General features: G+C 41.6%; 1 protein-coding gene across 1 annotated transcript in view; it reads right to left on the bottom strand.

Moving 5' to 3' along the window:
- Positions 1-500: 500 nt before the first annotated feature.
- The window catches only part of MINDY4 (MINDY lysine 48 deubiquitinase 4), a 77,883-nt gene continuing 50,572 nt past the window's right edge, over positions 501-27,811 (bottom strand). The window contains exons 14-18 of the mRNA XM_084206681.1: positions 23,693-23,756; positions 20,973-21,134; positions 11,644-11,824; positions 6,705-6,777; positions 501-639 (exon numbers count right to left, since the gene is read on the bottom strand). Of these exons, the coding sequence (XP_084062807.1) occupies positions 591-639; positions 6,705-6,777; positions 11,644-11,824; positions 20,973-21,134; positions 23,693-23,756 (529 nt within the window). The 3' untranslated portion in view covers positions 501-590. The remainder of the gene's footprint in view (positions 640-6,704; positions 6,778-11,643; positions 11,825-20,972; positions 21,135-23,692; positions 23,757-27,811) is intronic.

Below are 27,811 nucleotides of genomic sequence, written 5' to 3'. Positions count from 1 at the left end.
ACACACAACCACAATCCTTAATGCAAATTTAAGACACAACAAGAACTTGGTATAGGCCAGGCTTTCCCCAAAAAAGCCCAGATGGTCACCAGCCTATTTAGGCTTGCTAACACCAGGTAACCAGGTGAATGCATGTTCCTTGGATGATGTTTTATAGGGGCACTGGAGCTTTTTCAAGGAAGAACAAGGCAGGGCAGAGAAGGCTGTAAAGTGAGAGAAATCTGGGTTCAGCATCTCCCATCAGATGCTTCCAAACAATTGCAGGATACAGAGTGGATCCAGCAGGAGACCTCGAGGGGATGTTGATGACTTCAGAGCTTCATCTGTAACCTTGATTTGGTGGTGGGAACCCAGCCTGCCCTCAGGAGCTTTATGCTGAGGGCAGTGACAAGGAATTTACGTCAGTGTTGTTTATATTAAAAGCAAAATAGCTGAAGCACAAGGTGACTGAGGTGAAACTCTGCCAGCCTGCAAACCTTGTCATTCTTCCTCATTTCCAACTGCCCCATTTCCTGTATTGGTGGGAATAGGAATGTGCTCATTCAGTCATTTCCTTTTGCTCTTCCCCAATGAAGTGCAGGTCAGATCAGTCACAAGATGGGTTCTGTGCCGTTCCAGTCGATGACAGCTCCTTGCCACCTAGAAATGAAATCACTGACATCAGTTCAAGGCAAACCCACACCCCTGAAGCACCCAGGGAAGCTCAGAGAGACTGGGATGGACTTGTTTGGGGTAACTAATCCCATCCCAAAGGGAATGGAGCAGAAGGGAGGGAATTGCACCTCGATTTTAGGTGCCAAGGTCGGAGGTCTCTGTCCTGACCCTTCCTCCAGCTACTCTGGGCAACAGAGCAGCAGCTGATTCACAACAGAGGCTGTGTCATGTTGGACACAATAATTAGGGAATGCCCAGGATGGCTACAAGAATTGACCCTAAAGAACCAAAATACTCACTCAGCTGTCAGTAGGCAATTTGCTTGTTTTGTTATTTTTGTTTAGCTCTGATTAGGAACTCTCTGACTTTGAGATCCTGAGCTGGATCGCTTCACTGAGCTCCTATCTTGGCTCCTCCAAGCACTCCACAGCTCACTTTAATGGTGATGTTTTGCTTTTCTTGTGCTGAGGTTCTCCTTTTCTCTGCCCTTACTCCTCCTTCAGCATCACCCTGAAGATGTACACTGAGAACAGAATGATTCTGGAACCTTCCACCTTCCTCATTCCTGGCTCTGCACTGCCCACCTCAGCAATGCAGTGAGTGAATGCAAAGGAGGCATCAATCCTGGATCTGCCACAAAATGTGTCTTCAAACCATGGCAAAAGACAGAGATCTGACCCAAAGGCTGGTGAAAGCAGGATGGTGCTCTCCAGTCCCCTCCCTGGAGTGAGTCAGCTCACCCCTCGTGGCGTGGATTCACTCTTGGCCGTGGCTTTTCTCATCTGCAAGGTCGTGGTCCACATTTTCTGGGAACTGAACTGTTGTATCCCCAGTGCTGAGTGTTTATATCTGTTCTGAAAATCTGTCTCAGAGTAGTAAAGCATCGGTGAGGGGGTGGAGGGAGCAGTGAGCTGCCAGTGCCACATTCTTTCTGTCACTGAGGACAGGATGTGTCAGCAAGGGTATGGCAGCTCAGTCCTTGAGCTGAGCAAGCCAATTAAGTGTAAAACAAAACCAAAAGCTGAATTCTTGCAGCCTTCAGGGCAATGTCTCAAAGGAAGTGACCATCTGAGGGCCGTTGTGAAATTTTTTCCTCCTGTTTTTTTGCTTTGCTGAGAAAATTAAAATCGAGAATTGCAGCAAGATTGTCTCCATCCCAGGAATACAGAGCAGAGGTGCCCCACATCTTAAATTAAAAGCAGAATTTGTTTCATCTGGGGTTACTCAACCTAAGTCTGGCATTTGCCAGAGGTGAGAGCTGTCCCTATCAGACTGTTCAGAATGTCACCCTCAAACACCAAATGGAAAAACCAACTGCCACCTTCTGTCCCCATTGGATTTGTCAGGTAAAGCCATCAAATCATCCTTATCTTTGAGTACAATCTTCCCAAGGTGCAACTTTCTGTCTCACCAGGGTGATTAAAGCTTTGAGAGGGATCCACAGAGGGCAAAAACCACCAAATGAGCCTGCACTGTGCCCTGTGGGATTTCTCACCTTGCTGACACCGTTTCTGCTGTTGGCAAAGTTGTTAATCACTGTGCAGTGAGGAATTGGCCTTTTTTAAAACTGGCTTGCAATAAAGAGCTTGAACAGAACATAATTTTTGAAGCAGGACTGAAGATTACTTTCAGAACAAGCCTCATCTCCTGGGTTTATTTTCAAACCATTTTTAGACCAAAAAGCAGCCTTTGGCTGTTTGCTTCTATGAGACAGGTCCAAAGCTTTTTTCCCCCTTCTTGCATCTGTGTTGGGGTCTCTAGCTGGTCAGGGTGACCCCAAAAAATGTTAAAAGTCTCTTTTCCCAGCCTGGCACCTGAAGAAGGAGTCAGAACTCTTCAGTTCTCGGTCTCAAGGTTGTTTATTGTTCCTTATCTATAAAATTCGTTCTCCTGTCCTGCCAAGGTCCGTTCAGCAGGACAGACAGAGGCACTCTGCCTGCCCCAGGGTGGTGTTATGTCTTTATACTAAAAACTCTGTGTACAATATTTACAATAACTTCCCAATACCAATCACCTATGTTAGACAGTGAGCTTCTACTCTAAACCAATCCAAAAGTGCCAACATCACAGCAGAAGATGGAGGCCAAGAAGAAGAAGGAGAAAGGCTGGACACACCCAGATCCCTCCATCTTGCCCCAAAAATCTGTTTTTCACCCTGTGATAAATTCACTAACATTCTACCTAATTTTTCATGGCCTGCAGATCTTCATCTAAGGTTGGTAACTTGCTCCATGGGTCATAATCAAAGTCACAGGCACCTTGAGCTCTGTGCCAGGGTCTCTGAGCCCCCTGGCAGGGGTCTTGGCTGCTCAGGACAGACAGAGGGATGTCCTGGCTCCTGACACATCTGCACAAGAAAAGGTGTCAAAGAGTGAGGAATCTCACTCACAGATGCTGAAATAATATTTTATTTCCAAGCAGATCCTGGACAATGCAGATGCTCACTTCCCCAAACTATCCTGCCCACAGTGTAATTGCAATGAGAGGCATTTTCTAGCTGCTGATTCAATTATAATTTATCAGATTAGCAAAAGGAAAACTGCATTTGACCCACCTGCCTCAAGTACAACCTGACCCAAGGGTCATGCAGTTAATGGGAACTGAAGAGGAACAGGTCAGGGCCTGAACAATGCTCAGTCTGGAATAGCACTCAGTGAGCATCTCCTGTGCTGACAATTTGGTATTGTTTGGGAGCACATCAATAATTCAGGGTGAAATGCCCAGGCTCTGCTCTTCTCTCATCCACCAAATCCCCTTTGGGTGTTTCACTTCACAGCCAGCAGGTGAACTCATGGATCCCACAGCCCCACCACCACAGAGGGTTAACAAAAATTCCTGCTAAATTCAGGTTCTAAGAGCAGAGGAGGGTTTGGTTCCCCTCAGGCAGAGCTAACAGATGTTATTTCCTCCAGTGCTGAGGATCAGCACTGTGATATAAGAGTATTCCTCAGGGAAGAGCAGGATGAGTTGTCTGCACGGCATCTCCAACACAAGCCAGGGATGCACATTCCAGACATCCCTGGGCAGAAGCCACTGCTGCCACAGATGTCTGGGGCTGAGAGACACAAGAAAAGCACTTTTACTTGTCCTTTTTTGGGGACCTGCAGGTTACACTGGTACCTGGTGGTGCCTGTCATGCCAGAGGCAGCTGAAGGGTTCCCTGCTCTAAACTCAGAACTGAAATAATAACAATAACAATAACAATAACAATAACAATAACAATAACAATAACAATAACAATAACAATAACAATAACAATAACAATAATTAGAAGTATTAATAATGAGTATTATTTTTATTAAAAACTAAATTCAAAACTATTATTATTACTATTACTATTACTATTACTATTACTATTACTATTATTACTATTTGTTGTTGTTGTTGTTATTATTTAAATATTAACTAAATGCCACAAGAAAAGCACTTTTACTTGTCCTATTTTTGGGGGCCTGCAGGTTACACTGGTACCTGGTTGTGACTGTCATGCCAGAGGCAGCTGAAGGGTTCCCTGCTCTAAACTCAGAACTGAAATACTAATACTAATACTAATACTAATACTAATACTAATACTAATAATTTTACTAAAATAAATTCAATTATTATTATTACTATTACTATTACTATTACTATTACTATTACTATTACTATTATTATTAACTAAATATTAACTAAATGCCACAAGAAAAGCACTTTTACTTGTCCTATTTTTGGGGACCTGCAGGTTACACTGGTACCACTCAGAACTGAACTCTTCTGATGTTTTATGCAACAGGGACTGAAAACAGGAGTCTCCTCCTCCTCCTGCAGAACCAAAACAACCCTTCTGATGATGATGATATTATTATTATTATTATTATTATTATTATTATTATTACTACTACTACTACTACTACTACTACTACTACTACTACTATTACTATTACTATTACTATTACTATTATTACTACTACTAACTAAAAGTAAAACCAGTCTATTACCAGTGCAGTTCTCCCCTTTAGGAGAGGGTAAGAGAACAATGAGCAGGCAGATGTGAGGCACAGAATTCTCTGTGTTACAGGATGGTGGTGCTCAGGTATTGGGGAAAGCAATGGGCTTAATTTAATTAATCAATTTAATTTAATCCAGTCCATTTTCATGGATTAAACCAGAACTGAGGCATTTGAATGAAAGGAAAACTCTCAATTAACAATAACACCAATTAATGATAGTTTATTGTCTCAGCTCTGACTGTCCAGACTCTGGAATTCTCCACTCTGCCTGAGAAATTATCCTAAATTTTTTGAAGAGAGAAGTCTTCATCATGAATTCTTCATCAAAATAAGTAACAGCTCTTTGCTTTATGAAAAGTTAGTTTAGGGGAGTTTTCCACAATGTATCATAAAAAACATTCATTTTTTTATCCCCTAAATTGCTAAACTTCTGGTTATTTGGATTGGTTCCTACTTTTCCTTATATGCTGTTCTGTAGTTGGAAGAAAAAGCTCTTAAAAAAAAAAGGAAAAAAATTTACATGAAAATTTTTTGCAGCAAGGCCACGCTTAAATAAATACCCTCAAAGCAAAGGGAGAACACTGAAAACAAGGAGCCAGCCTGCCCAGGGTAAATCAAACTGAGAATGCTACAAACAAAATAAATTGACACTGGAATTTGCTGGTGATTTACCTCTCAAGCAGATGAAAGCAGGGAACTTAAAATAAACAAACAGCAGCACTACCAGCACTGTAGAACTCTGACACAATGCCAGGAATGGAAGATATTCTATGACTTTAGGTAGTTCATGCATTATTCTCCCTGTGGGGCTTTCTGAGGTTATACATTATTTATTTTAGTTTGAAGTCATGCTGGTGTGTCACTGGAAATGAGGAATCAATAAAATCTGTGTGTGCAGGAAGGCTGGACTGATGTCACTGCTGTCACCTTGCAGGATGACTCTTCTACCTTTCAGTGATTTTTTGATCAACACACTGGCAGCCACTGTTCTTATTTATTTATTTTCTGCTGGGTTTTTTTGTTTTGTTTTTTTTTGTTGGTTTTTTTTTTCAGAGCAAATTGTAGCAAGGACAGGAGGGAAACTGCAAGAGAAACCTGAACTGCCTGGCTGGCTGATTTAACAAATGTTATGGTATCTGACAATGAGGCTTTCACTTCTTGCTCCAGAGATATTCAGATAGTAACTTCCAAAGCTGTGCTGGAATTGATGTAAAGCTGAATTTTCTGCCCAGTTAAATTTCTCCATTTTGTTTCTTTCATGTCTCACTGAGCTGAAAATGTTCCCATTAACTTCAGTATGATTTGGATGAATTGCTTATAGAGGCCTCAAAATGGCCATGAAAATCCCAACACAAGAGGAATTATCCTTGTCTGTAAGGTGAGAAAATGAGCTAAGGGCTGTCAGGAATGGCTGCACAAAACCTGACAAACCCTGTGCTCTCCACAGAAAACTGAGATGTGCAACAGGTCTTCATGCATTGAAAATAACACCCAGGTCCCTCCTTTTGTTCTTAATCAAAGACTGATGAAAATGGAATAATTGTCTCCTTTTCTCATTATACCTCTGCAATCAAGCACTTTTGGGAATTAGATTTCGATTTAGATTAGATTTAGATTAAGATTATATTTAGATTCAGATTCAGATTCAGATTCAGATTCAGATTTAGATTAGATTCAGATTCAGATTTAGATTTAGATTAGATTTAGATTCAGATTTAGATTCAGATTCAGATTCAGATTCAGATTCAGCTTTAGATTTAGTTGCAACCAAGCTGTGCTCTCAGACTGAATTTGGCTCAGTCAGTTCTTGGTGATGGAAGTGAAGGTTCCTCTAGGAACGAACACCTTGGACAGTTCAATGTTAATTACAACAGCACACAATTAAATGTGTAGCATCTATTATCACAGCCTGGCCCATTCAGATCCTTTCTGATTTTTAAGCATTAATTTTTCAGCTTTACTTGCTGAAACATTTTTTTTTTTGACACTCCAGCCTCACATATATGACTTGTGTCAACAACTGAACGTATCTGTATGAAAAACTGGAATTTCACTTACTTTGTCCTAATACAGTGCTCAAGTGGAGGAGTAAGATCATTTTCTTTATTTTCAGGGCACACCTGAGTTGTATCTGCAGAGACAAAACAGACATTGTTAGTGCCTGGGGAACCTTTTCTTCCTACACAGCCCCAGAGAAAAAAACCTCTCAGATGGTTTGAGTCCAACCTCTGCCACATCCACCACTGACCAACATGCCTGAGCCTGGTTAGATTGCTCATACAGAGATGGTTTCAAGGAAAACCACAGATCAGAAAGGGAAATCACGTGCTGCAGGGCTGTCATGAGGCTTTTATTTTGCAATTGATGTTGTAATTACTGAGTAGTTTTGCTACTCAAACTCTAAGGACCGTGGTGGTGCTACACTTGAACAGGAAACCCCAAGCCCAGCTTGAACTGGGTTAGGACTATTCCACCCTGGAAAAGAAGATGGTCCCTTTACTGCTCAGCAAGCAGTGCACAGACAGGAGAAGAAGAAGCTGTGTGGAACACTGTTGGGGAAGATGAAAAGGAAAGCCTTGTAAACATGATTGCCTGGCAAAAGATTTTGAGAATATGGAAACTAAGCAAGATTGTGATGAAATCAAGCTCTGAGATACCTTAGTTACTGAACAAGTGGAAAGCAATGGTGTGGCTGGCTGAAGGATGGAACAACACCCTCTGCTTGCAGACAGCTCCAAGGGGCAGAGCAGACCCTGTTAGCTTGGCAGAAGGGGCCCAAAGAGGAGTTTTCAGGGTTTAAAATGTAGCACAGTGTGGCAATGTAATGATTCTTATGGGCTGTATGTAAATGCTGAAGGATTTGTATCCTGTACTAGATTGGTTAGTGAGAATTAGAATGTTCAGCACAGAAGAAGATTTATGGTATTGCAATGGGAACCTCGCTGTCTTATCCTCTTATCCTCTTTTACTCTCTCATCCTCTTTACCACACTCTTGCCTTCTCTCTCTTTCCCCCTCTCTTTACTTCTCTTGGGCAGCTCCCAGAAGAGCCCTGCACCCAGGCCCTTTGCAATAAACCCCAAGTTCCACCACCTGGCTTCAGGGATCTCTGCTCTCCATCCATCCCGACTGTCCTACCCCCATTGCTCATACAGAACACCAGGGAGCCTCCCTGTAAGAGCCACAATGAGGGATGCAGGGCTCCAGGCAGCTCTTCCAAATGCAGTTTATTCCATCCCAGATGTCCCAGCAGTGCAGGGTTGTGGGTGACAGAGCTGTGCCTACAGCTGTCAGCTCCAGCTGCAGGCAGGCCTGGAGACCCTTTGGTTTGGTTACAATGCATTGTAGACTTTTCTTTGCTGAGCATCTTCATACAGAAGAACCAATCTATACCTTAACTTTTACCTATAGCCTGTCATAACTGCTATCATTACCATTCATGTTACCATTCTCCAATCACTGAAAGTCAGTACATTACAGTTTAAGCTAGAAGCTGTTATTCAGTTTTCTTGCAGTGGAAAATTCTGAGACATTTTCCTACTTGCCACATTGGCAGGCTTGTTTGCCTGTGCTATCTTCTTGCTTGGTAAAAACATCTTCTTGTTTGGGGTCTAAGTCATAAAACCCCCTTCTAACTCACACACCCTTTTGCCTCCTTGGTTATTCAGTAAGACTGGCTCAGCAATTCTTTTCTTCTATATCAAAACTTGCTTCCAACTCTATTCCTTCATCAGACTCCACATTCAAAAATCTTTCTGCTAAGCAGACATTTCTTGTCAGACTTTCATCCTTCCCAACACCTCCCCAGGCTGGGAGCATTCCTTGGGATGGAGAGGCCATTGCAGTGCTCCGGGGAAACAGAGAGGTCACTGTCTGAGCCACGGCATCTGTCAACAGTGAAAGTAGAGCTGAACTTCCCAGGGACAAAACATCCTGCCACCAGCTTGGATGTCAGTCTGCTCAGCTGTTTCCTGTTTTGGAGTCAGACATTTAAACTGCAGCAGACCAAGAGGGTTTTTTTTTCTTTCTCCTTTTCTGTCTGTCGCCCAGCCAATGGAGCACGATGCCAAGGCAGGGTGCAGGATTTGGGTCTGCTTCAGTGAGACTGATGGAGACAGGATGGGAGGGGATTGTCCTGACCATTCACAGCTGCCAGTCTCAGATCTAGCTGGCTCTCTCGAGTCACAGAGAGGACCTGGCTCTCCCCTGTGTGTTGATCTGATGGGTACAAACACATGCAGAAAACTCGTGATGACTGCAAGGGTTGGAGCGGAGGGAAATAGACAGCATTTAAAAGCACATAAAGTACTGGTGGTTTTCCTCTAGATCCTCAGGAACTTAGAGGCACACAGGAATCTTTTAAGTTGAAAAGAGCCTTTTTAAGCCATAATTTTGAAGAGTTTGTCACACATAATTTTAGAATAATAAAAGTTGAAACCCCTAAAGTCATCAAGTCTAACCATAAATCCAGCAGCACCACCAAGTTCACTATTAAACCATGTCCCCAAGTGACACAACCACAGGTTTGTGAACACTTCCAGGAATGGTGACTCCACCACTTCCTTGGGCAATCTGTTCCAGGGCTTGACAACCCCTTCTGTGAAGAGATTTTTCTCTAAACCTCTCCAGGTGCAACCTAAGCCACTGTCCTGATCACAGCCCTGGTAGGAGGACAGGCACATGGTGTGGCTGCCTTTCCCACTCATGGCCAACTTTGATGAATTTTGTCAGTTTTAGACTTGAATTCTTCCAATCAAAAGGTTTGAATGGAGTGTTTCCATTCAAAGAAACAGGAAAAAAAGTATAAAGATGTATCTAAGAGTAAAAGAAAAAAAATATGTATATTCTACCTTTAATTAGTGAGAAACTGAGTGCCTGCACTGTTAAAGCTCTTATTTGCATACCCAAAATTTCTACCCCAAAGATTTGTTATAATTATTTTCCTCTTTTTATGATGGTATATTGATGTCATTAACCTGCTTTTATGAAGGAATTTTATGTTTTTTGTCTACATTTTGGCAAATGGTTAAATATGAGAAGCAGAGTAAATTCTCAATATAAAGTAGCAATTGCTGCTACTCCCAAAATAGAATTCTACTCTTCCATCTTTTTTGCCTTTCTTGCCCAGTGCAATTTCTTTGATATTTCCTGAAATGTGACCTTGATAGTAATTCTACCTAATTATAATCAAGATTCCCATTTTAAGGAATTCAACTTTTTGCTCAAGTAAAGCAAACAACTTTGCTAGCCAGCAGCAGGGAGGTGTCCCTGGGGCAGCACCCAGCTCCTCATGCTGCATCTCCAGGTGATGCTGCCTAAACATCACCTCTTGCTGGGATTTCCACAAGGGAAATACCAGCAATATTTAGCATTCTGGTATTTCCATCTGCCCCTGTGTGCTGGGTTTAGATGTTTGGCCAGTGTTACCTTTTTGGATGTAAAGTAATTACAGTTTTCTCCAGACCTAGCAAGGGATTACTGCACAGCCAGAACCAGGGCAGCATTTTTGTGGAATGATGGAAGTATTTGCATTTTTACTGCCTTTTGCAGAATTTCACAGATAACAAAGGATTTACTGGGACACAGCCCTGGAAGGGGCTATGGCCACAACAAAGAGATATCTACAACTCTGTGCACATTTTTGTTTTGAGGAGAAACACAAAGGAATGCCATGACAGGTTGGACAGCAAAGGGAAAAATTTATATGTGCTCTGGGGAATTTATCATCCAGGGGTCTCAGAGGGCTTGGCAGCTCATGATTTTGGAAACATTCCTGGTGATGGAAAGACACATCAGGATACCTGTTTTGGACCAGACGTTATGTGGTACAACACAATAGAAAAAATGTGTCTCTAGTCCTGTGCTGAGCTGTATCATCCATGTCACTTTTGTCTGGGATGTGGGAACCAGCTGGAAACCACAGTCCTGTGAAAATTGATCATTTTTGGAGCTAATACATCATGAGACCCCTGCAGCAGAATGACAGGGATTTTCTTTAAAGTAAGAGGATAAATAACAGGCAGAAAGATGATTGAACTCACTACCAAATCTTGTGAGGGGCTCAAACCCCCAGCACTCCCAGCACAGAAACAACTTTGCCACATGGACTCAAGCAGAACATACCACACCCAGCCTGTGCAAAAACCTGGATGTTGGTGCAAATAAGGAACAGAAACCTGAATGTTGGTGCAAATAAGGAACAGAGACAACTTATTTCTAAAGAGCAGACTGCAGTAGAGTGGCTCCTTAAGATTGAGAAGGAATTTGGTTATCAAAGAATCACAGGCAAGATAGTATAAATGTACCAAAGGAAAGAAAACAAATGGGAGTAGGATATTATTAGCAAACAGGGATTTAGTGGTGGGGAATGTATTGAAGTAGGTGCTTTCTAAGGATCAGAATACTCATCCAAATGCTTTCCAGTTGAAGAAGTATTTACTGTAAAAGCAGCTGTGTAATTTGGCATGGCTTCCTGAAAGAAGGAGTGTGACAAGTTGGAAGATCTTTTGAAGGCTTGTGCTTCCAGGCAGGTAAGAGACTAAACTTTTTTAGCAGATTACTGCCATCTTCTTGCCTTGGAGGCAAGGATTTCATGTTTCCTCACCCTCTCTGCTCATTTTCCTACAGGCATTTAGGGTGAGGAACTGGAGACTTGCACTTTCTGCTGCTTTGAGATGATGTGAATGGGAGTAGAGGAATATATTTTGCAGTCCTGGGAGTATGAATAAGCCAGAGATCACAAGCAGTTCCTTGGGAATCAGTGCCACTGGAATTTTTTGCCAGTATGCATAAAGGGACCCATGCTCACTCTTAACCCTTCCAAGAGCTGATCCTCAAAACTTCCTTGCAAAGTGCAATTAATCACCAAAACCAATGATGGAAATTAGGCAGCAGCACGCAAATTAACGTTCACTGCCTGCAACCATCGCTGTTTTTATTATTGATCCTCCTTTCTGCCCCCCCAGAGGTGAAATGCAGAGGCAGGGAGCTGCTCATACCCACTGTCAAGCGAATCTCTCCATCCTGGTTGGCCAAGCCATCGTAGTAATAGAGGTCAAACCTCCGCCCTGTTTTCCAGTCACTGAGCAAATCCTTCTCCAAACAGAAAAGCACACTGAAGTGGCTTTCACTGCAGACCAGCCAAATTGGGAACTTGGGGGTCTTCAAGTAACAACCAACCTAGAAGAAAAATACAGAATAGCAGAACGTCACTGGGGTTGAGGGAAGAAACAATTCAATGTGGAAAACATAAAATTTGGAAGATCATTTATTTATTCTAGGCTACAGACACTAATGAAGGCTCATTAGAGACTGGTGATGAAGCAGACCAGTACAGCTCTGGTAAATCATGGAGCATGTAAAGAAAATATTAGGCCTTGAGTTGTGGCAGGTAATGAAATGCAGTTGTAGTGCTCTTACAGCTCCAAGATCAGATCCCAGAAGAGCTGAACAGGCAGGAAATATGTCCCCTGCAACAGCTGCAAAACCAAAGGAATACAACATGGGATCAATGGGAGGCTGTGCTGTCACCCAACAGTGACTGGCAACCAGGTAAGACAACCACAGGATCTCAAGTGCCCTGAGACATCCCTGCCTGGGCAACTCAACTGAGCCCAAAATCTTGTGTTGAGTAAAGAAAGCAATGTATTCCCTTCACTTTACCACCTCCTAGTTCACAGTCCAAACATGTATTTTCAGCTATAGAAGAAAGCAAGAACAGAAGCATTTGTTTTGAATCGTTATTCTTGAAAATGAAATATGCTCATGGGAAAGTAAAACTTGAACCAAAGCCTTTTCTAAGCCTTTGTCCTTCTTTTGAAAGTGTATTTATAAATAATGTGAATATTCTCTAGGAAAATTTATAAAAACTTTCATATTCATTCATAGGTGTTTTAAACTAGAATACTCAAGAGATTTATTCTGTAAGGAATGGAGGAAGGGGATATCAGCAGCACTGCAGCTGGGTTTTCTACCTTTGAGAAATTGCTTAGGGAAACTGAAATCTGAAATTAAACATTTTGCTTTCAGTGAAATCGTTTTGCTTTCAGCCATTTTGCTTTTCACTGAAAAAGCCCTAGAGGAAACTGAGGAAGTTTAACAGAAAAATTCTCATACATGATTTCTAGATATAGATTTGTGGATGCAGCTCCTACAGTGCAGCCCTCAGATCTTCACCCTGGGCACAGGGGCAAATGGCAAAAGTCAAAAGGCAGAAGCCAACATTAATTCTGTTGTAATCAAAACTATAACCTGCACCCCAAGTGACAAGCAGTTTGATGGACATTTAGAATTTATATCTGAAGTGTTACAAGTGCCAATTCAGCTGCCTTCCACAATGAGAATTTCTTCTGATATGTTAGATAACAAATCTCCAGCTAATTAAGTAACTGTTCCCTGACTCATTACTTTGCTAATATCTATTTAAAACAGCCTTTTATACAACAGTTTTGCTTTTTATGTAAATTCTTGGCTTAGAAGCAAAGAATTTTTTACACGCTTCCAATAACACTCATAACAGGAGTTATCAAAAAAGAAAATACACAGTTTCAACAAAAGATGGCAAATTAGAGGGACACAGATGAAAAGATTCAGTCTCACAAACATGCATATTTTAATATGCAGATAAGTCAAAGCCAAAAAGAACAGCCAGTCTCCTCCTAAAAATGTGTTCTTCCTACGTTTGTCTGCAATAGCAACTTCCCAGCTTCATCAAACAACATTTGACAAAGATTAGAGAGATGCAGAACTTTCAAAGCCACGTCCACTCCAGCTCTCACTCACATGAGCCATCCCCTCGAAGCCAGGACAAACTGTTCAGATGATTGAGGGCTGCAGGAACATTCTCCAAAAATGTGCACTTTTCAATTACAATCTTTGCAGAAAGCGGCGAGGGCATGAACTTTGAGACAACTCAAGAGAGTCTAAAAATATTGTAGCTCAAATCCTGCTCTCCCAGAAGAAGGGAGAAGTCTTTGTTTTGGTCAATTTAACCAGCTGAGGGTTTGCTGCTGCCTTTGGAACCAAGATGCAGAACATATTTTGTACAAAATATAAAGTGGATCTATGCTGCTGGCACGGCCAGGACAATCCTCACTGGGAGGACTCCTCTGGCTGCCTCCTCAAGCAGCAGCTGCCATGTGTGGAGCAGGATCACTGAGTCATTTGGGTTGGAAAAGACCTCCAGGAGCATCGAGCCCAGCCTCTGGGTGAACATCACCTCGACAGCCCGAGCAGAGCGCTGAGCGCCACATCCAGCGGTTTGCTCAACACTCCCAGGAGGGAGGGCTCCACCACCTCCCTGGGCAGGTCATTCCAACATCTGACCACACTTCCAGTGAAGGAATTCCTCCTGCTGTCCTGCCTGACCCTCCCCAGGTGAGGCTGAGGCCGTTTCCTCTTGTCCTGTCACTTGTTGCCTGGGGGAAGAGGCTGACCCTCACCTCCCCACACCTCCTGTTTGGAGAGAAAAAAGGTCATCCCTGAGCCTCCTTTTCTCCAAGTTCAACACTCCCAGCTCCCTCAGCAGCTCCTCACAGGACTGACCCTCCAGACCCTGCCCATACACAGAATTATGGCCTCATTTCTCTGCTCCAGCTGGTGCTTCCTGAGTGCTTCCTCAGCAGCATGGCCAGCCTGCTTGGTGGCAGTGATACTGGATAAAACCTGGAATAAAAGCTGGAGATGGGACAGGGAGGAACAGCCAGTGTTGTGACTCCTCAGGAAGCCCCTCAAACTCAGCAGTGTCTGTGTCACCCAGCAAGAGCCTGGCAGAGGACAGGGCTGACTGAGCCCCCTTATTTCCAGCATCTTCCCGACATCTGTAGGGCTGAATTCCAAAGGCAAATCAGGGATATGTGACTTGCATCCTTTTTATGATATTTTTTTATTAAATAAGAGCTCAATGGCTGTGTTTTTATCTCTATTCCAGGGTTGGTTTTCCAGCAGGCTCACTACTCATTTTCAGGCAAAAAGAAAAGAAGGGGGGAATGAATGAGGTGTCCTTTTGTGCTGCATTTCTTCAATTCCTAAGGAGACTTCCCTGACCCTGATCCTCTCCCTTACAAAGCCCTCAAGAATGCTGATAAATTTCAGGAAGACCCTTCTGATCTTTGGGAAACATCAACTTTTCAAAAGCAAGCACCTTCAAAGGGCTCATTCTCCATCTGATATCTCTGTGTGTTCACACCATGGTGAAATTCAGCCTACAGACAAGTATTTATTGCTGGGGAATTATCCCAACAGACCTGCCAGAGTGAGTGGATGGTGCCTCACCATTCTGCCCTTATCTGTTCCTTGAACAAGGCCAACTTTTCCATGGATATTCCAAAAAAAACCCCAAAAAACCCAAAACCAACCAAACAAGAGAATGTGATAGCAAAACCAACCAGGATAACTGGATATGATCTGATGGCATTTTTCCCCAGGAGTTTTATCACTTAGCATAATTTCAGCCCCTTGCTTTTAGGACTTAACTATTCTTTTTCCAGTTATAATCAATCATTCCTTGCTTTATGTTTCTTTCCCTGAATACAGCTGCTAGAGATGTTTATTTGAGAAGAAATCACAGCGTGTCATGGTTCCACAGAGGGCTGGGTTCTGCCAAACTGAGGAATTTCTGGCAGGATTGACAGGCAAAAAGATAATTACACCAAGCTTTCAGAGTTACAGGCAACAGCCCATTGTTTGTCCTGTCAGGGTTTTATTCCCCACAGCTGCAGTGACCTTTCCTGAATGAATACTGAACAATGCTCCAGGGGTGCTCAGAGTGAAGTGTCAGTGCTGTAAAATCAAACACCTTTTCAGCAGCCCTTGGGGGAGCAGGGACCCCACTGAGCCAGGGCACCCCTGAAACACCAGCTCAGCCACACCACTGCTGTGTCTGCAGGTAATTCAGGGGCACTGTCAGGGTGAAGTTATTGCCATTGCCAAATACTTGATTTCAATCAGATTGAGAAAAATAAAATTCATGCTTATGAGATCTGATATTCAGAGTATGCAGCATGCCAGGTGAGACAGAAATTGAAGAGCTTTTAGCCATATAAAATAATAATATCCATAAAAATAATTTTAGTCTCATAAAATAAAATAGCAAACACTACTGCTACACTGGAGCCTTAGGTAATTTCTCTGGAAATTGGATCATTTTCTCTGGAAGCTTTGGATCCTTTTTCTTTTTTTTTTTTTTGTAGAAAAGGAAATCTTTCTGATAATGAACTTGGAAAGGACATGACTGAAGAAGAAAAGAAAGGGATGTGTGTTAAATCTTAGGACTCCCAAAGCAAAGAAGAGACTCCCGCAAAGAACTGGCTTTTAAATAAAGTTCCCTTGTACTGCCATGGTGTAAAAAGCAGCAGATGTAAAAAGGAAAAGAGACCTCAGGGTGCCAGGCAGCCTCAAGATCTTTTCTTTATCCCTGTCCCACTCAGCTGCTCTTCTGGAATGTCCCAAAAAATGAAGAAATTTGGAGGGAGAAATTTGGAGGGAGATTCAGACCTTCCCTCAGATTTCAGCATTTTGCCATTTCCTCACTGCACACATGGTTTATAGCCCACTTCAGGGAGTTACATCACTGCAGTGACACAGACAGGGCAGGATTCAGCCCACAGAACTCTTCTGCATTGATTTCTAGGCCCTCTCATGCAAGTCAGCCCTTGGGCTTTGGCTGTAAAATCAAATAAGCAAGAGATGGGTATTGTAAGAAATTTAGACCCTCCCTTTCACCAGTGATGCAGGGAGCTGGATGAACTCCTACCTGAAGCATTTTTATCCTTAAAAGCACTTAAAATATGATGGGATAAATACAGATCCACATGCAGGTGCTTATAATCTAGAGAGAGCTGTGAGAAATATCTGACTTATCATTTTCTGCTTTACCCATCTGCAAAGCATGCACAGCTCTACTAAACATGTGGCTTTGCTATCCTCATTGTCTTAAATAAAAACCCTGTGATTCTATTTCATTTGCAAGAGGGAAGCAATGCCAATACCCCAGCAACAGTGGGAAAATAACTGGCCACAGCTCAGAGGACAATAGGGCTTCATTAAAGAAAATTTGAGTTCCAGGCTAGAAAGGGAGATGGAAAAACAAGGAATGAAGAACAGATTTTCTCAGAGACCAATGCTTTGTCAGCCTTGTTCCAGTCAAATTTGAACGTACCCCATGTTTTTGCCCACAGTGACGCTCACTGAAGTCTTACAGAAATAGCAGCTTCCTTTGCTGCACCTACAGGGCACAACATTTACCCCTATTCCTGAAAAATAAATGGAAAATTGGAGGCAACCATCAGTTTCCATTTTGCACTTGTGTGTTTTTGTGGTTGGTTTCTCAGAGGAGGTGGTTAAAACCCTCTTTCCAAACTTTCCCCTCCACAACCCCACCAATGTCCTGGCTCGAATCCAGCCCCTCTGATGGGGAAAAGGGATTGTTTAGGGGACACATTTCCCTGGGAAGGAGGTTACAGGAGGGCAAAAACACAGGTGAGGTGCCAGGAGACAGAGCATGTGTGCTGAATTTCATCATTCAGGCCCTGCCATAGCAGAGAGTGGTTTCTTCAAAAGGACCAAAGATAATATTTCCCATCTGTGGAATTTAAATGAATAAATTCTGTTTGTTTCTGTTGCTTTGCTCTGTCTTTTTGAAAAGAAATAGGGAAAACGTGTGCAGCTTCTTTGTCGATGCCATCCCCATTTTCAGAGAAGCAAAAACTAAAAAGCACCAGGTCCCTTGAAGTGCTGGGGTAGTCAGGAATCAGAGTAGGGGGAATTTGGGAGGTCAGACAGCAGGAGATTTAACTGAGAAAACACCTTAAAGCAGGAGACAACTGTTGAAAACAAAGACAAATCAGAGAGAAGCCTCAAAAGGGACAAATAAATTTGAATATTTCCATTTCTTCACATACAACAGCACATACCTAAAGCAGTTTCCAAAAACATTTCAGAAGGATGGTGAAATTCATCAGCCAGCACCATACTGCCTTTAAAATGATAGATTCAGACCTGTACTCATCCCAGTTCAGCCACTTTGACTTTTATTCACCTATTAAACCTCTGTGTAAAGTGGAAATGACACTTGCCACTCTTGCAAAGCACAGATCTGCTAATAGGAAATTGCATGTAAATGCCATTTATTATTATCATTATTCATGTTAATTAGCACTGTGGCGTTTGTTAATTGGTTGTTAATATTATTAAAGGATTAGCAAGTCACGAATGATAATAATGATAATAATCTGTTAAATTTATTACCTGAGAATGCAGATTGTTTTTCCCTTTTTCACTGTTATTTAACGATCTGGCATCAACATGAGGAGCCTCTTCTTCCATCTCTTCCTACTTTTAACATCTCAAAACATTTTGAAAGAAAGAATTTCATCAATCTAAGTCTTTTCACCTGCAATTTTAATGTGGCATTTAGGCCAAAGGCTCTGACTCAAACACAGGGATTTTCTCACCCAGGAGTGCTAAAATTGGTCCTGTGCCTCATCCCCTTCTCCAAGGTCTTGTCCCTGCTGAGAAACCACTCAGCTTCCCTGAGACTGAAGTGCTGCATGCTGCAGCTCAGCAGACAGAGCAAACCCCCAGCAATTCCATGTGGAAATGTTCCTACTGCTGGACATGCTCTAAATAAATCCCAGGCAACTTAAATCTCAACTTGGGCTTCTAAGTTAAATGTGTAAAATCACATGGAATTGATATTGCTTAGCACAAAGAGAAAAGGAACACCAAGATTTGTAACTTGCCTACTGAAAAGTAGCAGAATTGGACTTTTAGCTTTTTTTCCCCCCCATTAAAATCCAGAATCTCACTGTGAAACTAAACATTTGCACATGAAACAGATGGAATGGATCCATCTGCCATTGTGAAACAATTTGCAGCAAGTAATTACACTGCAAAAACTCCACAGAGCTTGGTGATACGGCAGGACTGAGAGTGATGACTGAACATGAACAATTCCAGACAAATGACTCGGGGCACACGTTTTTCTCATCAGCAAAGATAACACAGGATCCACTGGAGGAGATGAATGGATGGGGAACACAGGGATTCTCCAGAATGGAAAAAAAAGGGATGGATCATTTTCTTTGGATTTGCCACTGCTGGAATTTGAGGATTAATTCAAGTGCCCTCACAATATCTGCAAGTCAGAAACCACGCCAAGGGAACCGTGGATTCCACATGTTAGAAAAACGAGATAAAATGGTAGAGAAGTCTTCTTCCGTGTGGATTCACTGCATCTAGCCTGGAATCTTAAATATCCCATCCTCAATGTGTTGGAACAAGCCTAGAGCAGGGGAATAAAAACAAGCTTTGGACAGGATGTGCTGATAAAAAAGGGAGGCACTCTTACATCAGCTGCAAATGCCCAGCGGATGGGGATCAATTGTTCAGGGGGCAGGCTGGATTATGAGTGAAATTATAATTAGAGGAAACCAAGTAAATGAAGAGTCTGATTTATTAATAGTATTTCCAAACACTCCAAACACTGAAAATTTCCAAATTCACAAGGACTTGTGAATCTTTATTTGCATTTATTCATGTTTTAGAGTAGAGATGGATGACAAAAACTGTAAGATCACAGATATGTGCACTAAAATCAATGAAAAAATGGCCATCTGAACAAAAAGGCAGGAACTTCATGGATGAAGATTTTTAAAAGAAACCCTGCTATATAACAGGACACAAAAATATCCTGAGTTATCCCCTGAGAGTTTAGCTGGATGTGACCTAAAGGGAGTTTTCTGACTCCAGTGTCCATGATTCACCATATAGCACGCTCAGGATTTTCTTACTCCTGGAAACAAATAATAAACCCAACCAAAAATGACAGTCCTTTTCCATGGCTGGCTTCAGTTACCAGCCTCAGAACCATGCTGTAATTGGATGCTGAGAGGAATAAAAGAGTCACTTAGAAAGACAAATTCTATTCTCAGTTCCACCTCTGCAAACTGCCACTGACATTTCTTTTTCCTGAACTGCTCTGAAATTTATAACAGGAAGCAAAATCTGGCCCCTCATGCAGAAGTCACAGGGGAGACTCCCCAGTTTTGGGCCAAAATCCACCAGAATCTGACTTTTGTCCCAGTCCTAAGCAGACATTGCCTCTGAACTGAAATGCAGAGAACACCCAGATGTTCTTAATAAAAACCAGGACAATTTGCAGCAGATGCCCAGCTAGTGTAGACTCTTAAAAATGAAAAAAGGAAACTATGTCTACTGGAGTTTCTGTAACTGATTAAGTCACTGACTTGGAAAAACAGATCCCTGCTCATGAGTCCAGCTGCCATGTAAGAGCCCAGCAGTGGAAAGAGATCCCCTCTACCATATAATTTGCAGAATAAGTGGAAAATGGTGTTGGAATCTCTGGGTAACTTATTTTATTTTTAGAGGGCAGGTGGGTAAGAAATAGCTCTTACCTGCCCTGACCTCATTTACCATTTTGCTACTCCCGAGTCATTTTCCTCTCTGGAGAATGGAAAAAATGCTGGAGTGGTGCATAACCATTTTTTGAGGGTTTAAATGTCACATTGTTTATAGAAAAGAAAAAGAAGTGTGAACTAGACACAGAAGCTTATTTATTTTTAGTCCACCCTGTTCTGAATTAATCTGATTTGGGTACACTGATAAGATGCCTTGACTGAATTCAAGCCTTTTATAATCCTGTGAATAATGTAAATGATTGTGCTAATTAAAAATAACAAAATGTGTAGTTTGCCAGTAGCAGGAGGATGTAGCTGACTTCAGCCTCATGGGAAGGAGTTAAAATCAAGCTTTGTTTTGTTACACATTTATATCAGATCAGTAAAAACACATCCTTTGGTAATCACTTTCAAACTTTTATAGAGGTGCTGCTGCTGCAAACGCAGGTGGGACTGCTACAAGTATCTAATAAAAGCAAGAGAATTTAAAATAATAATCCTGGATCAAACACAAGATTGGCTGTTTAGGACAGAACTTGTCTTTAGGAAAGATGTCCATCCTACCATTCTCCATCTCCTGCTGATGGAGAACTAGTGAACTCCATTCACAGGTTTTTCCTGAGGTAAGTTAATACCTGCCATTCCTTTGAAAGTTTCAATCTATCTTTTAATTTTCATAATGACTACAATTAAAATATGACTATTAAAAGCAATTAAAGAGAACAATCCCATTGAATTAACAGCTATTTTAATTGTCTTTAATTTTTTTTTTACTGGTAACAGAACCACCACTACAGCACAGAAAAGACAAACTGAACCAAGCCAGTAATTTCTTTGCTACTTTACCTACTCCAAGCTGATTTTAAAAGAAATTGTTTTCTTTTTAATTAAATTTTTAATGGGTAGCATACCTGACAGACATCATAGTGCTCAAACAGGGACAGCAAACCAATATCACTGCGACTCGTGATGCCTTTCAAAATGGTGATATTGCCATTCCCAGAGTCCAGCTCAATCACATTGTTGAAAACATTGGACACAGCTTTGCCAGTCAAAAGCAAGTTCACCAATTCCTGTTTTGGACATGTTTGAAATTAAAAAAAAAAAGAAGAAAACAAAAACCAAAAAATAGTTGATCAGCAGAAGACTGATTCAGGGTTGATGTGAAGTTACACATGTACATGACCCCAATTTATGGAGTGGCTTTAGGTTTATGGTTAGAATTATAAAAAGATTCCAGATATTTTAGTCAAAGTCTCCCATAGTAAAATGAGGAAATTATAAAATCACTGTGTTGGAAGGGACCTACAAGGACCATCCAGTCCAGCTCCTGGCCCTGCACAGACACCCCAACAATCCCACCCTGTTCCTGAGAGCTTTGTCTAAATCCTCCTGGAGCTCTGGCAGCCTTGGGGCTGGGACCATTCCCTGGGGGAAAAAGCCTTTTCCAGCTGTGGGTTGGACTTCTTGTCCAAAAGGATTGATGCCTCAGGTTTCTATTTTCACATTCTGTGCTGCTTTAGTGTGTGGGTCTGAGCTCACATCAGAGCATGGTGAGCTCTGTGCACAGAGCAGGGAGACAAAACAATTCCTGCTCCAGCTGGGCACCAAGGACAAATGAGCCAAATCTCAGGCCAGGAGCACAAACCCCGTGGGCTGGAGAGAGAAAAACAAGCAGGGTGGGACTGCAGGGGCTAAAGCTGGGATGGGACAATGAACTGCAAGGTGCAAATGGAGCAGAGCTGATCCCAGGGAGAGACCCCGTGCCCGGCCGGGCATTTTGGGGCCATTTTGGTTCATCTTGGGTGCAGCCCTGGCTGGGCTCTGGTGCTGCCCAAGGTGCATCCATGGAGGAGATCCTCTGGATAAATCCCTGCTTTATTCTTTAGCTCTGTCCAGTCTCTGCTCTAGGGCAGCCTGCACAAGGCATCAGGATGCTGTGAGAGACAGTATTGAAAGCTTTGCTGATGTCCAAATATTAGAGGAGTTTTCAATTTTCATCCCTCTGGAGGAGCACTGGTGATAATTTATTTACTCTCACATCCAGCTATCAAACATCTCATGTAAGTGTTGTTTTGGGTTTTTTTAATGGAAACATTCTGGTGTCCTCTCTTCTCTACAATGAAAAGTCCAGCATGAATGGTATAAACTCAAAGCCTGTCCAGTACTACATGGCATTTCTGTATGTGCTTAGTGATGTATTTTGTATGTTGGACAAAATTTGTTACATTATGATTCTTTCTCACTGGTTATTTCTGGATGAAATTAGATCTCCTTCAGTAAAACATTTACCCATATGGATCACTAAGATATTGATATTTCCTAGAGATAACTGCTCATGATTTCCTCTCCAGTTGAAGCAGGGACGTGTCAGAGGCTAAATGTGAGAGGGTGGGTGGCATTTGCACATGTGAGTGTGCCTGAAGTTCAAGAACAGAGATATGGGATATTTTTCTCAGCTAACATCTCACCAGGGCCAGCTGGGGTGCATGAAAGCAGAGCTAACAGCAGACTGTGCTGCAGCAGTGAACCAGCTCACTATTAATAAGTAACATATGGCTAAAACCAGGAGGGGAAATAACAAAGAGAAAGTTTCCAGAAAAAATACTGTAAATTACCATGCCCAAAGACATGAATAACTCTGGCATGGCCAGTTTGGGATTGGTTTTAAAAATACTGCACACAATTACAGCTCTGTGTTTCTCCTGAAGGATTCCCCAGATTTTATTGGCTTTCACTGACATTTTTAGCACTTTTATTCACCATCACTGATGTTCTACCACCTTCTTTAGGAACCATTGTGTGGTGACAGTACAGAAATCCTCTAGCAACCAGAGAGGAGCATGAAGCTTTTCTTTGGCAACCACAAGGACAATGGATGGAATCCTGGAATCACTGAGGAGCTGCAGGATCAGACATGGAACCTCAGGCACCCTTCTGGAGGGCAGGGAGGGAGCACAGCAATATTTCAGCACTGAAATCAACCAAGGAGTCCCAGAGAGGAAGATGAGAGGACTGTGAGTACATGGACACACAGCAGGCCAGAAAACCAGCCTGCAAAGCAGAGCCTCTGAAAGCAAAGACAACAATGCGCCAAAACAAGAGGAAAAATTAAAAAGGATTAAGGTTCTTGCGGATATGGGAATAAGGGAAAAAATAAAAGGAAATGGATGGAGGTTTTATAGCATAAATCTCCACCAATTAATTTTCATAAATAATTTTTTCCCCATACCTAAAGGGGCTGCAAAAGAGCTGGAGAGAGACTTTTCCCAAGGGCATGGCGTGATGGGACAAGGGGTAATGGCCTCCAGCTGAAGGAGTGGAGGTTTAGCTGATATTAGGAAGAAATTCTTTACTGTGAGGGTGGTGAGGCCCTGGCACAGGTTGCCATGAGAGGATGTGGATCCCCATCCCTGGAGTTGTTCAAGAAGAGGCTGGATGGGGCTTGGAGCAAGCTGGGACAGCGGAGGGTCGGAAGGGTTGCAACAAGATGAGCTTTAAAGTCCCTTACAACCCAAACCACTCTGTGATTCCATGATTTTATGACTAAAAAATAAGAAACCCATCTCTTCCCAGAGGTCAGCTCCCAGCAGAGGCACAGAACATCCCCAGAACTGGACCTTTAGCTCACCTGGGTGCAGTAGCCATGGCTGCCAATCAGGCGGTTCGTGAGCACGTCAAAGTCATTGCGCACCCTGCAGAGGAAAACACAAATTTAAAACCAATCAAATGTCAAAACATTTGCTTCTTTTCATCTCTAAACCTTAATGAAAAACAAAATCAAACTGTTTCCCAACCATAAATGTAGCCCTGTATTTTCTGAGTCCTTTCAAGGTGATTTTTTACATGGCAAAAAAAAAAAAATAAATTAAATCCCAACTAAACCTGAGGGAAGGAGAAGTTTGGTAGAGGTTGAAGGAAACAGCTGCAGAGGAGAAAAGAAGTCATTGTCACCACTAGTTAGAATTTCAGAAATTAGAATTGCTGCACTGTTTGCATGACAGAATCACAGAATGGGTGAGGTTGGAAGGGAACTCTGGAGGTCCCTTTGTCCACCTCACCTCTGGTACCTGAAGCAAACTTCCCAGGTCCAAATCTGGATGGTTTCTGAATCTCTCTAAGGAGACAGACTCCACAAAGTACCTGAGCAACACACTCCAGCACTCAGATAAGATCTGCTATTTGCTGTTCCTATAATAAATACTTGTAATATATCCATACAATCTATACACTACATTGTCCGTGAAAAAAAAGAAAGGAAAAAAAAACAAAGCCTCTAGGTGTACACATTTATAATGGTGCTGTGTGGCTCCTAATTCTACGTTGTGACACCAAAGAGAAAAGTCTGTGAAACTGCATTGCCCATAATTATGGAGTAATGTGTCCCCAAACTAAGTTCACTATCTCATAACTCCTGGAATTACTGAATTAGTGATTGGTTGATGGCCTAAACCATAAAGGTTGTAACTGAGATCATTTTTTATCCTGCAGACATAATGGAATTGCAAACATTATTTTACACATGAATAAATGTTTAATCTAGGTTTGAGGAAAATCAATGTACTATGTTCAGGGAGAGTTGAGGCAATAAAACCCACTGATTAATTCTGTGGGTCATAAAAAAGCTATTTTCCTTCAATATAAAAATGCTGATCTCAATTGTTTTGACTCCATCCTTATTTTGATATTGCTACTGAGGTGGAGAGAATGCCTGAATAATGATCAATTAGAACTTAGTTATTCTATACACATCCAGGTTCCTCATTCTCATTTGAATTGACTTGGCAAATCTATGCATACAAATATCCATGTTTCTTGACAATTGGCACAATTAATTCTAGTTTAAAAGGAAAGTATTTTGTTTCTGACAAAGCAGGAGTTGAATTGATGTGGTCAGGTCACAGCTAGCTGGAAATTTCCCCTTAACATTGACACACATGCTCCATTAAAAATGTATTTATTAAGTAAAAAGCCAGGATGTTTCCTGTCTTCATCCTAAACTTTAGATAAGTATTTTTTCATAGGTTTTCTCTGAATGCCAAAATCAGAATGTAACATGTAATTTCGAGGTTTACAGTCCTAAAAGTATTTAAAATAATTCAACAAAAATCATAGTCATGGAATCACAATTCCCAAACTTTAGGTAATTATTTTCTCACAGGATTTCTTTGAATGCCAAAATCAGAATCTAACATGTAATTTCAAGGTTTACAGCCCTAGAAGTATTTAAAATAATTGAAAGAAAGTCACAGTCATTGAATCACAATTCCCAAACATTGGGTAATTATCTTTTCATAGGATTTCTTTGAATGTAACATATAATTTCAAGGTTTACAGCTCTAAAAGCATTTAAAATAATTAAGAAAAATGTCATAGTCAATGGGACTCACGATTCCCATTTTGAAAAATGCACTTTACCCCTTTTGCAAAAACGTATTTCATGCCTTTTAAAAACAATTATTTTAAAGACAATTCACAAGTCAGCGTCAGACGTAACAAAGTGCCACTGATGTCTCCTGCCCGTGTGAAATCAAAGGAAAGGCTGGGGAAAGTGTGCCCGTGACACGGAAAACTCCCTCGTGCACCACTGCAAGGCATGGAAGGGATGATAAAAATCTTTGGATTTTGGCCATTTTTCAGTTTTAGCAACGGCCTCATCTCGCCAGCGCCGCGGGCAGAATGTCCAACATGCGTCAGTCGGGGACGAGGGGACATACGCCACACACAATGGCAGGAAGCTCTAATTCCATCTGAAGGCACAAACAACCTGGGAGTCTGGAGGTGGATCTCAGCTCCCCCTGAAGAAGGACAACATCTGCCTTTGCAATCAGCCGAGGAAACCGACGCGGCCGCGGGATTTACACCTCCGCTCCACGCGGGGCTTGCGCCTCCGCTCCACGCGCTTGGGGCTCCTCTTCACACCTGCCAAAGGCTCCCCAGCCTCTCTGCAGGTGTGTTTGGGGTGTTTCAGGTGCGAGTGCACCTCAAGCTTTGTAAAAACGTCAGATAGTCACAATCCTGCGGGTGGGTTTTGCCGGGGTGGGGAGAGGTTCATTGGGAACAGGCAAATCTGAAGTGTTTGCTCGTTCTGCCATCCTGGCTATCAGATGTCAATGCAGACATAATCCATAAATCATTATCACTAATTTGACTCCCCCAGCGTGGAATTTTCCATTTATAATTTTTAAAGCACTTTAGAACAGAAAGAACACCCATTAATTTGAAGCCAGGAGCCTTTTAATAATCCCAATGATCATCAGACAACGATTTAAGGCTTGACTCCCTGAATCCCTTTTTAATTTACAGCCCAACATGCCACGTGCTGCTGTAACAGAATCACAGATCAGTAAAAAGACACGAAAAAGCAACAGTGCTAATGGTAAATATTCCTTTCTTGTGCTATATTATCACTATTTTCCAGTGTTGTGATAGTTCATATCCCAGCTGGAGAGTGAGGTAGGAGAATGTTGGCTGCTAGAGCAGAACAGTGGGGTCTGCTTCTCCTGGTAATATTATAAAATCTGTTTTAAAATAAAAATTATCCATGCAGAAAGCAAGATACTGATTTTTTAACTCTCCTGAATAAAGATTTTAAATCAAGCACGTGCTCCATGTGCAGTTTTCAGCAGAAATCATTCCCTGTGCTGATACGAATCCAACAGTTGACAATGAGAATTTGCTAAATTTCAGGTCACTTGTAAATGTCCCTTCTTGTTTTTTAGCTTTAGTTGTAATGTGTGTGATGTGCTTTATGTCTGCCTGAAAGCAGGGAAGACAGAGTTTGAATTCTAAAATACATACAGAATGTGGATGTGTTTTAATATGCTCACAGAACTTAAATAACATGGCAAAACTCAGCTCCACATGGTTTATTCACTCAGCTGTTATTTTAAAAAATATTTGTATTAAAGCCTTTTTCTCCCTCCCAAAAAAGAGTAATTGTGAGCTCTTATCCTGAGGCTTAACTGCAGTCCTTTCAGTCCTCATGCAAGCAAACTTTTTTTTCCCTCACATTATTATCACACAAAATGAACATCCTTATGTGGTGAAACCAAAAGGTGTGTAAGGCGACTTCAGAATAAAAACTAAATTTATGGCATCTGGAGAAATCTCCTCATGACAGAAATTACCAAAATACAGCTGGTGTGAATTATACCTATAGTTTCATGGTTTTTAATGCTGCTGGGTTTAAGGCAGGGATGCTTGAAAGTCCTTCAAGATAATATCTTTATATATTATAAATTAATTTCCTCTTCACGCTCCTGTTGGTGGTGAATCTGTGTTAATCTTCAGCCTGGTTGAAACTGTTGGTTTCAAGTTATAAATAATGTGTTTATAAAGGATGTTAGGTACTGAAGGTGGACAGATGTTCTGAGCCAAAGCTTTGATTGCTCTGAATTGTCACAGCCATGCTGACACCGTTTGCTGACTTCCAGGCAGTTATTAGAAATCTGCCTAGAAATCAATCCATTCTGGGATATAAAAATAGCAAAAAAAAAAAAAAAAAAAAAAAATCTAAAAGCTAAAGATGGATGGACCAAACCACACTTGAAAAAAGAAACTGCAACGTCATTATAAACTTTAGTTTATGATGGTGCACTGACAAAATACATTTCAGTGATCTGCATGGACTCAATAAAGTTTTAAAAGAACATAAATACAAATCCAAAATATAAATTTTTTGAGCATTAGAATCTCCAATATAATATAACCTACAATCAGATGAACTTTTCCTTAACAAAAACTAAGT

The sequence above is a fragment of the Fringilla coelebs genome (assembly GCF_963513975.1).
Source record: "Fringilla coelebs genome assembly, chromosome: 1".
Taxonomy (NCBI): domain Eukaryota; kingdom Metazoa; phylum Chordata; class Aves; order Passeriformes; family Fringillidae; genus Fringilla; species Fringilla coelebs.
The sequence above is the reverse complement of the archived record's forward strand: the minus strand, read 5'-3'. Positions and strand labels throughout refer to the sequence as shown.